A 12,179-nucleotide genomic window follows, 5' to 3' on the forward strand; every position below is an offset into this window, starting at 1 on the left:
GAATCTGAAGAGGCTACTGACAAACTGGCTTCTGTACAATCTGTGATATTTCATCGCACACATGGTGTAGTATACCTTTACTATCAGGTGTGTACAGGAGTTACTCAGTGACCTAATCTACACCCATCTTCTAACATTCTTGTGAAATTTTGGATTGAGCATTTATGGGAAAAAAGTCAAGAAAGCAATTCATTAAATTGTGGGTAATTTCTTTAATTAGATTTGTTGTTTTTATTCTATGTAAAACAATTCCAATTACTTGCTATTTTATGTAAATATGGTTCACAGTTTTTCTAATGGTGTTTTATTTTAGTGTTTTTCCTGTTTTGCTCATTTGCCCTGTATTCTATTATGGGAATACCAAGGAATGCTACGGGAACAGCAGCTACAGGTAATACCACTGTACCCTGCTAAATAACGCTGAAGTATTATAAAATGACAAGTCCTATAATATACGGGTTCCTTATCTGGGCTTTAATACATTTGTAATAGTAAGATGAAGAAAACTGCCTGTAATGTGTAACTTCTGTCTATCTACTGTATCATCTGTTATGAGCACCTACTTAAAGGAGTTGTCTGTCCAATGTTCAGCTGATGACCCATCATCTGGATAGGTCATTAGTAGTTAATGGAAGGCAGACAAACAATAGTAAAATTGAAGAGCAGGCAGAAAATGGTAAAAATAACTAACTAATGGGCCATTTACACGGGACGAGCTATCTGGCAAACTATGCCCGGCGGCTCGTTCCAGTGATAGTGATGCTCGCTCCTGTGCTGTTACACTGGAGTGAGTATTGCTGGCATCGCTCCAAACACTGTCAGCATAGAGGTGAGATGGTCCAGAAAGCGCTCTCTACGACTTGTTTTGGCCAAGCTCCTTTGTGTTTATGCAGTTATGAATCATAGAATGGTAGATATGGAAGGGACCTCCAGGGTCATCGGGTCCAACCCCTCTGTTCAGTGCAGGATTTACTAAATCATCCCAGACAGATTTTTGTCCAGCCTTTGTTTGAACGCTTCCATTGAAGGAACTCCCCACCTCCTGTAGTAACCTGTTCTACTCATTGATCACCCTCACTGTCAGAAAGTGTTTTTTTTTTTTCTTCAAATATCTAATCTGTGTCTCCTCCCTTTAAGTTTCATCCTATTGCTTCTAGTCTTTCCTTGTACAAATGAGAATAGGGCTGATCCCTCTGCACTGTGACAGCCCTTCAGATATTTGTAGACAGCTATTAAGTCTCCTCTCAGCCGCCTTTTTTGCAAGCTAAACATTCCCAGATGCTTTAACCATTCTTCATAGAACATGATTTGTAGACCGCTCACCATCTTGGTAACTCTTCTCTAAACTTGCTCCAGTTTGTCTATTTTTAGTGGGGTGCCCAGAACTGGACACAGTATTCCAAATGAGGTCTGACTAAGGCCAAATGCACACAGGCGGGATTTCCCACAGAATTTCCATCCGTGCACGCTACTATAGGATTGCACTAGATAACGCAATCCTATGCAAACGGCCACGATTTGACCGTGTGAAAACTCGCGCAGTAAACAAATCGCGGCATGTCCTATTTCTGTGCGAGCATCACAGAAATGTCACTGGTGAGCGTCTGGTCACTGCAGGGGCACAGCTCGCATCCCGCTGCGAGAATTCTTGCAGCGGCATCCAACCCCGACGTCTGCTGGAGGCCTAAAGAAGAGTAGGGGGGGATAGTTACCTCGCGTGATCTAGACTCTATGCTTCTTAATACATCCCAGAATTGTTTGATTGCCTTTTTGGCTGCTGCATCACATTGTAGACTCATGTTCAGTCTATGATCTATTAGTATACCCAAGTCTTGCGGTTTTGTTCAATGGTGGCTATAGATCTGTATGAAGGATGCTCCCACCAGTGGTGGATAGAAGCAGCTGAAACGTTATTTGACTTTTATTTTATGGCAGAGAATTTGAAGTTCTGTATAAAAAAGACCCCTGTAAAGATGTACCGTATTCAAAAATGACAATGCAATTTTGTACCTAATTTTGACTAATTACACCGTAGCCCTTTACTGTCATAGACCTCTCCATATCATACTATCAGCACTTAAAGGCACCAAGAATAATAACTCTAACCTAGTCATGAACTCCAGGCACATTCGATATTGACCAACTTAGAGCGGTAGAGATATTTTACCATTAATTCCCCAGCTCGTTATTTAAGGGATTATCCAAAAGTTTTACTACTGATGACCTATCCTCAGGATTGGTCATCCATAGTTGATCAATGAGGCTCTGCCACTCAGGATCCCCACTGATCAGCTGGTCACCATGCCTGCTGTCAATGTGGACAGCACTTTAAACAAATGGGTCTATCAATATTGCAGTGGCACAGTTTAGTACTGCAAGCACAACTATCATTGCATTCAGTGGTAGTTGTGCCTGTAGTACCAAACTGGGTTGTCCACATGAGTGATTCTAACAGTCAGCTAACCAGCCGGAATCCCTAGGGATGGCTCCTGCCTTAGGATGGCTCATGAATTGTAAAAGTCCTGGAGATACTGTTTTAACTTCTAAACAATCATAGACCACTAAGTAGGTATCAGAAATCTCTTGACCACCCTATTTAATAATGAGTGATGTAGTGCATGTAGAAAGTTGGAAAAGTTACTATAATGGATGAACTTGCCTGAATAAATCTGAAGATCCTTGCTATTGAAAACCTCCCATAAAGAAAGTTTGTGGGATTTTGTTGATCTGTTATGCCTTGAACCAAACACTTTGGTACCTGCAAAATGCTTTCATGTTCACCTGCTTTTATACCTCTATGATCGATGTTTTGCTATTGATTAGAATGAGGATGAAACTGTTCTGGATCTTTCCAAAGCGCAAAAAAACTAACTGCGATGTATGTCTTTCACTATCAGGACAGCGTGGTAATAGTCAGTGGCCAAACAATCACCTAAAGGCTTTGTGCAAACCCAGTCATCATGCATTTGTATAGCAATGTGACTGTGCATACACCTAGTGAAGGCAGCGGTTCTACACATGACATGTTACTTACTGACTCTTCATGTCTCTCACAGCTGTCTGGTGCTGAACATTGGATCCCAGATCACAGTAGACCCCGGATCGTATAGTGATGGTGGATGTGCCGCCTTACACACATACAGCACCATCGTCTTCATGGTTACTTTTTGCCTTTCAACTGTAGCCATTTTGGTAAGACCTTAAATATCCTATTTCTCCTCTGCAACCATTTGAAGACTGGTATAGAAGCATTCTTCTCTGACAAGATATATTACAAAGTTTGTTTTAGTCGTCTGTACTGATTTATGCAAAGCTGGTTGGAACCACAGTGACCATTTAAAGTATTTCTTGTTTATTCGCAAGGTGACTAACTTGAACCGTGGCTACACTTTATTACTCTTGCCACAAACTATGTATTTTTTTCTATTTCTAGGTCCTCGTGGGGTACTCCTATCAATTATTCAGAATGATACAAAAAGAATCACGATTGCTACAAGACCATTGGGCTGTCCTGACTGTTACAAGACATGCCTTCCTACTGTTTCCATCTATCTTTCTCTTCTGCTGCTTACCAGGTCAGTCTGACTTGCACACTGTTGCCCTCCTGGGTTTTTCTTTCTACAGACAGAAATAAATCACTCTCATACAGCAATTGACAGCATTTTACTATTTTATTGCTTTTCACAAGAGAAACTAAATTAAAGGGGTTGTCTCACGAAGGCAAGTGGGGTAAGCACTTCTGTATAGCCATATTAATGCACTTTGTAATATACATTGTGCATTAAATATGAGCCATACAGAAGTTATTCACTTACCTGCTCCGTTGCTAGCGTCCCCGTCTCCATGGCTCCGTCTAATTTCGGGGTGGTCTTGCTTTTTTAGACGCGCTTGCGCAGAAGGGTCTTCTCCCTTCTGGACGGTCCGGGCACGAGCGGCGTTCTGGCTCCGCCCCTTCTATGCGTCATCGCGTAGCTCCGCCCCTTCTATGCGTCATCGCGTAGCTCCGCCCCGTCACGTGTGCCCGATTCCAGCCAATCAGGAGGCTGGAATCGGCAATGGAACGCACAGAGCTCATGGTGCACCATGGGAGAAGACCCGCGGTGCACCATGGGAGAAAACCGCAGTGCATCCCTGGGAAAGGACCGGTGGCCATCTTGGGAGAAGAATTTTATAAGTTCATCTTTCATCACATCGGTAAGTAGACGCGGTTTAAAAACCGCTTTAAAATGCTATTTTATGCCAGGGGGGTGACAGGGGGAATGGGCTAATGTAAAATTTTGATGTTTGCCGCGAGACAACCCCTTTAATCTTGTAGATTACTGAACAGCTGCGATTTTTACACAGAACGATGAGCAATCTGCTCATCATCCATCGTTTATGCGGCCTGCCAATGCCCACAGGCGGAATTCTACCGTGGATTTCCGCAGTGGAAAAAAAAATAGTGGCATGTTCTATTTTTTGCAGATTTAGGCCGTGTGAGGTCTCAATATAGCATTAATGGACACTGAGGAAATCCGCGATCACCCGCAGGTACTTGATTGTTTTTAATCGCAGTATAGATAGTCCGCTACTTGCGAATATTCGACTTACGAATTTCGCAAGATACGAACTCTGTCCTGCACAGTATGATGTAATGCTATGGCATTACATCATACTGTGCAGGGATCGTGCCGCCTTCTATCAAGCCTGATAGAAGCCTGTCCGGTCAGATCGCGTTTGCTAGGCAGCCGGGGACCTTCTGAAAGGCCCTAGGGCTGTCTATGCAGAGCGCCTATCAAGCCGTGCGCTTGATGGGCACTCTGCATAGGCAGCCCTGGGGCCTTTCAGGAGGTCCCCGGCTGCCTAGCAACCGCACAGCGTCCCGCGATCTCATCGTGGGACGCTGTACGGGCCCCCTGAACGTCGGGTGCAGGCTGTTTCTTACAGCGGGTCCCCGGTGGCAGCAGTTCCGACGAGCCGTGCCGCTCGTCAGAACTGTTAACACTTTAAATACTGCTGTCAGAGCTAAATTCAAAGTGTTAACAGTTCCAACAAGCAGCGCGGCTCGTCGGAACTGCTGCCGCCGGGTGCCCGCTGTAAGAACAGCCGGCACCCGACGTTGTATGGAGCGGGATCCACCCGCGATCCCCTCCATACAACCATTTGTTCGACTTGCGCACAAACGGACTAGCGAACAGGCTCCTGGAACGGAACCTGTTCGCAAGTAGGGAACTAACTGTACTCCGCAGCGCTTGTGGGCATGAGTGTCTACAGGCACATGTGCTCTCCATTCACCACGTTATGTGACCATGCAACGCGATTATATATATATATATATATATATATATATATATATATAATCTTTTTATATAGCACATACATATTCTGCAGCACTGTGATATTGGGTTATGTCTCCATCTTGCCAAAAGTGTTTTTGGACCACTTTCATCAAATGTGGAGGGGCGTCTTTAGCGGTTTCTGGTACTTATTGCAGCATCTAAACCACCTCTTGAATGAATTTTAGAAAGTCACATGTGGAAAGTCACCGCTGCAGCGAATCCTATTTTTTAACTTTAGAATGAACCTGTAGTAAAAGTATTTTACGGACCATTATGTATTTATAGATCTTCTCTTCAGATTTGGTAATGTATCCATGATGGGAGTTAAGCAGTAATAGTTATGTAATTTTTCTTTTGTGCATTTTATTCTAGTTGTTATACTGACCCTTGTTAGCTCGAAGGGGATAGACGTTGGCTACCAAGTACTGTGTTATATCCAGGTGAGTTAATAAGAAAGACCTTTAACTTAAAGGGGTGTTTTTATGATGGCTTCCATAATGCAAAGAGATTCACATACACCCAGGCCAAATATTAAGTTTATTTAAACTGCTAAAGTAGATATATATACAGGATCTTAAAGATAATCAAAAAATATATTCTCTATATATTGTTTGTAGTAGCAGGACCCCGAGGAACATCATATTATATTTAACATCCTTCAGTTGGCTTGTGGCAAACCTCAATCCAGGGAAGGAGAGGCTGAGAGTAGACTTCACCAACACCATTCCATGGTGAACTCCCACCTCCCTTGGTCTGCAGTGACTTTTAAATTCTATATGAAGCTACATGATACTTCTACTAATTATCCATTTTATAGCTATACTCAATGTTGTGAAGCAAAGTTATGTTTTGTTTTTTTTTGGTTTTTTTTTTTAAAATCCCAGCCTAAAGAGGTAGGGGTGTGTGTATATGATGCAGAGGTCCATTACTTCATGCTGCATTTAAGCAGTTTTCCACATGGCTGAGAAAATCTCGCAAGATTTGTTTGTTGCGAGACGCACATCTCAGACTAATATGACCCCATTCTTCTGGGGTCATACACATGAGCAAAAAAATATTTCTTTTTCATGTCTTTGTGTCCTCCCATTGCATCGCCTATTGTCAATGGAGTCGACGGCAGCATTGCGCTGGGTGCGATGCGAGGTCTCCCCATTGATAACAAGAGAACTGCAGACTAAACTTAAGTGCGGACAAACTGGTGATGATGTCACCTATTTACTCTGCAATGCATAGGGCACACTGGCTGCCATACGCGGTGATAGCCGGCTCACGTAGGACGGTAAATCTCTGTGTGATCAATTTACGCACACAGTGGTTTGAGCCCTTCATGAGCTGGATCTCCTCTTAAGTAACCACCATGTTTACTTTAACTGATTTTAAGAAACCGTAGTGTTTACAGAAGCTGCTGTGCTTCTATCCATGTGGATGTCTGTCCAGATGTTTTCTGATGCCTCTTTCTTTCTGGTTTTCTAAAAACACAGAATATTTATATACAGCTAGCTAAGCAAAATAACGTGTTTGCAGTCGTAGAATGTTCTTTTATGGCATTCGTGACTCTAGCCTCATACTCACAATGAGTGGTATATAGATTTATTTTCAGCCATTGGCTCCTAATCTGAAAAATTTAGGAGACAAATTAAGTTTTTAGTTATCAAGTTTTAAGTACATATATAATTTTATGTTGAAAGGAGAGAATCTCTACAAAACATACCGAATGTGAAGGAACCCATAGAAAGCAAGGGCTTCACATACATGCAATTTGTAGCACTGAAAATTACACGGCTAAGGCTCTGCTGACATTTCCATCTTTCTCCAATTCTGTCAAACTTGTTGGCTAGAACAGCACAGCATGCAGCAGTATTCCTTCCATCAAAATAACTAAACTGTGCTAAAACCTCTATCAGTCCGCGGAGGGTCAGGCACCATTGGTATCCTTTTGTATGATGGGTCCCGCACGCCCTTGTGCCTTCACATCTGTGTCGTGAGATCTGTCCATAACTGAACTGTTCATTTATTTTCAGCTTATTTAACAGTTGGCAACAGTTCATTTAACTAGAATATGGTGTGGGAAATAAGCTGTAACCACTTATGTCTTCCAGTCATTTACTGCAGTTTCTCAAGGATTCCTCAACAGTCTGGCATACGGATGGACACAGCAAATGCTTCATTGTCTGAAACAAAGTAGCTACCGTGATGTAGATACCCAGACCCCTCTTCTACGTTCTCAGAAAAATCTTTATGCCAGTATGCAGACTTCTAACATCCACAGAGGACCACAGACTGTTTCTGCATTTTGATGACCGTCATGCGAAACTATGGGTATTATAGAGCACATTGGAAAGAGTCTGATTAGAACTCGAGCAAGTATGGGCATTGCATTTAAGAAACGCAGATTGGCAACAAATCCAAGGATTACTTTTCTCTGCAAGAAGGTTGAGGATCAGATGTGTTCTTGAACTTTTGCTTAAGATCTGCCCGGAAGTGCTAAAAGTATCCAATAAGGAAGAAGAAGGCTTCTTCCCAACGGTGCCAGTTTGTTCATAAGCAGTTTACAGATGTCTTCACAAAGTTATTCAGCATTGATAGATCAGCTCTATCAAAAAAAAAATGCAGTTAAAATGGCCTATACTTCCACGAAATGTACAGTCTATTCCACAAGGTGTCAGTTTTAGTGACACTCGAGACCTTTATTGATAACACTACCTGCTAATATTGGATGGGTCCAACAAATATCCTTATCTCTTTGATATTGTTCTAGACTGTTTAATGTGTTTCCGTAAAGGTGAAAAAGCTTACAATGAATAATTCCGTTAAAAGGGAAATTGCAGAAACTCCTGCAAGATGCATATAGAGATAATGTACTACCTGGGGTAAAGCTGCTGCACCTCCTGCTGGAGGGGTGTTTTGCTGAGATTGGTTAGGAGTGTTTGACAACCTCTGCCTTTTTTTCACATTCTTGAATGACTCAAGAGAACACAATGTATTTTAGTTACAGAGATGGACAAGTGTCCCAGCCCAACAGCAGCTCTCCTGACCCGAAAGCAGCATAGACCAGTCATTAATGGTCTAAGCTTTGGTCAAGATACCTGAGGCAGTGTTGGGACACATCTGTATTACAGCTGCAGAAATGTACCCTTAAAGGAGCTTTCCTGGGGTAAGTTTGATCTAAAAAACGGTTTCTGCTGCTTTTAATTTTTTTTTTGCTTACCCCTCCTTTTCCCCAGCACTGCAACTCGGTGGTCCTCCTGCCCTTTTATTTAGGAGCGGCTGCCTCCTGCAGCCATTCTGGCATTGCCATGAGACTAGTGGAATGACACCTAATGATGGCTGCAGGCGCTTGCTGTTCCTAAACTAAGAGCAGGAGTACTGTAGGGGGTACCACCGAATTGTCAGGGAAGAGGATGGGTAGACACCACTGCACTTATGTCTTTATCAGATTTGGAACCATTGTTAATCATCTTGCCCCCCCCAGACAACCCCTCTTAATAGGCCAGTTTCACACGAGCATAAAAGTGAGATTGTCAAAAGCACTGGTTTCTTAATGAGCACAAATACATCAAAATACCAGACTTTTTTCCATCAAATTATCTGCCATTTAATTAAAGCTGTCAGACTTATGCTGTTAGGGAGAAATATTTAAAATGATTTTCTTTAAATAAATGTTTTGGACTGCGGTTCTAGGCTTGTAATATGCAGAAAGCAGCATACAGTAGTTGTGAGATATGGGATAGAGACATTACCTGGTTTTCAATGCCATACTGCTAGACTCTTGTGCTTGGGAGGTAACAAGTTTCAGCAGTGGCACTTCAATAAATCAAAGGAATAGGCACAAAGTGAATATATTGTGATATTAGTCTAAGTTACGCCACACCTGGCCCAGGAGAGAGTAGTGCGGTAAGCACTGGGCAGGGGGAAATGGCTTAGCCTTGAATCATAAGTTTTCACCACATACTACAGCGTGACTGCAGTTGCTACATTATTTGGTATTCCACTAAGCAAGCACTTCATCACATCCTCTGTAACTGAATGACTTTTAAATGGGCTGAAGTTGCGTGTCACATACGCCAGCCTGCGTAGTAAGAGAACCAGATTGCTAAATGGTTGGTTGTGTCAGATCCACTCATGAAGCGAATCCACGTCACTTCTCAGAACTCTAACCGCAGCAAGCTCTGTGCAGGCAATGCCAGGAGGTTCTCCAATGCAGTGGAATCGAGGAGAATGTCTTTGTACGTTACAGGGCCGGAGTTGGGATTAGGGCTAACTTGAGCCAATTTAACGGGCCAGCATGGTGTTACCTTGTAGCACTATGGTCTTTGGTTGAATGTTAGACAAAGGAAGTAAAGTTGTGGACTAAAAGTACAACTTTTATAATAAGAGGGTATTGCAATGAGCAATTGCCCAGTTAGAATTCTTTATTTAATAAAGCCTCACGCTCAAGTTCTCCTGTGCTGTTCTTTAGTGCGGCAAGAAACAGTTCTCCCATAAACACTGCATTTTTTTCACAGCCATTTCTCAAGGGACTGCATCCTTGTAATGTTTTAACCCTTTCCAATCCACTGACATCTGAAGACATGATTTAAGGCTGTACAGCTCTGATGTTGAAAGACATCCGTCGGGGTTCTCTTACTGTATATTGCCAGCCTCTCTGCTGTCGGAGCGTATCCAGCATGTCACCTCATGCAGTACTGGCTGTAGCCAGCATATAGTGCCGTTCTACAATGGCAGAAAAAGAGTAAGCCCCATGGGAAAACTAGGATACAAATTGGATTGGAAAGGGTTAATATTGGCTGTTTTTAATCTATATAAAAATTAATGTCTGTTCTTTATGCATTACTACACCATTCATCTAATCGCTATGAAACTTTGGGAAGTTGTTGAGTACACTCCTGCAAAGGTTTCTGGCATAGTACATTTCTCTACATCTCAAGCACGAAAGAAAAAGCATTACGAGCTTCAGAAACAGATGAGCAATGGGATGCGTGTTCACCTACAAAAAGATACATACGCCGAACGTTTCGCAAAACAATTGTTGGATATTGGGAATAGGAAGGTGGCAATTGACAGATCTACACAATGTATCACATTGCCAACAAACTTTGGTAAGATGACATCAACCAAAGACTAATTGATTCAAAAGGTTTTCCCAAATATCACGTGGAATTACAACAATCAGTGGCTCAGCGCACGGGCTATATTAGCAGCTACCAACGATGTCAATGCCATCAATTTCAGCATTCAAAACGGAATACCAGGTGAAGCGACAACGTATAAGCCCATCGATACTGTGATGAATCAAGACGAAGTTGTCAATTACCCAACGGAATTCTTGAATTCACTCAACTTTCCAGATATGCCACCGCACATTTTAACAGTGAAAATTGGCGTGCCTATCATTCTTCTCCGAAACATCCATCCACCATGACTTTGCAACGGTACAAGACTTTGGGTGAAAAAGATGATGAACAATGTCATCGAAGCTACAATTTTGAATGTGAAATAAAGGGGGAAGATGTTCTGTTGCCACATATTCCAATAATCCCAACAGATATGCCATTTGAATTCAAACGTTTAGTTTCCGGTGCGACTCGCTTTTGCAATGACCAACAAAGCACAAGGACAATCGCTGCAAGTGTGTGGGCTAGATTTGGAGAATCCGTGCTTCTCACATGAACGGTATGTGACCAGCTCACGCCTCGGAAAACCTGATTTATTCCTCTATGCCCCAGACAGAAAAACAAAAAATACTGTATCCACAAGCACTCGAATAAATACATAGAATTAAAACGACACTTTGAAATGTTTTCCATATGAAAATAAATAAGTTTCAATAAAAATGACAATGTAAATTCAATGTTCTAAGGAGTTTCCTTTCTTCTGAGATCACAGCAACGGGTAAGCTAGTTATTTAATAAAAGCAGCAGGCAATAAGATCCTCTGATAAGTTGTGGATAAAAGCACACCTCTTAATAGTTCATCAGATTTGAATCCAAGCAAAAGGAGTGAAGTTCAACAATGCAATGGAAGTTGTAGGTTGTCCCTGTGTTTGGATGGGTTTCCTCCCAAAAACTACTCCTAGTTTCCACTCCAATTTCCTTACAAAAACATATTTACCCAGTAAAAAAACCAATGACTACAAATATAAAGGCAAGAGTTGACAAAAGTAGCATACGCTGAAAATTTTTTTTTTTTAAACATGGCTGTAAAAAATATGGCCATGTCACTGGATACATGAATTCACATTACTATCTTACGGTCTGCAAAACATGGACCAAAGCCAGAGTAAAAATACGCTTGTGTGAAAGTAGGCTTACACTGCATTCACCCTGACATGAAAGTTGTGCGAGACTTGTGCGTTGCGAGATGCACAAATATGAACGCCATTCTTTTGTATGGAGGCATACACAGTGATGTTTTCCTGCATGGCACTGCGATGCAGGAAACAAAATGCAGCATATCCTACCTTGCTGCGAGATCTGGCATCACAAGCCACATTGATGTGAGGCAGTTTTTACATGAAAACACTTCGCATCCACCAGACTTTCACATGGTGGGGAGTGCGATATTTACAGCCCCATATCGCAGTCGCCGATGTGAAGGAGCCCGTAAGTAACTAAGTTGCAGACACATTGCAGGAAAATCCATGAGACCAAGTTAAAGGGGTTGTCCCGCGCCGAAACGGGTTTTTAAAAAAAATTCAATAGGCCCCCCGTTCGGCGCGAGACAAACCCGATGCATGTGTTAAAAAAAAAACAACCCGTTTAGTACTTACCCGAATCCCCGTGCTGCAGCGACTTCTTACTTACCTTACTAAGATGGCCGCTGGGATCTTCACCCACGATGCACCGCGGGTCTTCTCCCATG

General features: G+C 42.3%; 1 protein-coding gene across 1 annotated transcript in view; it reads left to right on the top strand.

Annotated features, from left to right (window-relative positions):
- Positions 1 to 11,169, top strand: part of TMEM116 (transmembrane protein 116) — a 35,202-nt gene extending 24,033 nt beyond the window's left edge. The window contains exons 7-11 of the mRNA XM_066603236.1: positions 314 to 391; positions 3,057 to 3,192; positions 3,434 to 3,575; positions 5,691 to 5,758; positions 7,418 to 11,169. Coding sequence (XP_066459333.1) covers positions 314 to 391; positions 3,057 to 3,192; positions 3,434 to 3,575; positions 5,691 to 5,758; positions 7,418 to 7,615 — 622 coding nt within the window. The 3' untranslated portion in view covers positions 7,616 to 11,169. The remainder of the gene's footprint in view (positions 1 to 313; positions 392 to 3,056; positions 3,193 to 3,433; positions 3,576 to 5,690; positions 5,759 to 7,417) is intronic.
- Positions 11,170 to 12,179: the final 1,010 nt, after the last annotated feature.

The sequence above is a fragment of the Eleutherodactylus coqui genome, chromosome 5 (assembly GCF_035609145.1).
Source record: "Eleutherodactylus coqui strain aEleCoq1 chromosome 5, aEleCoq1.hap1, whole genome shotgun sequence".
NCBI classification, from domain to species: Eukaryota; Metazoa; Chordata; class Amphibia; order Anura; family Eleutherodactylidae; genus Eleutherodactylus; species Eleutherodactylus coqui.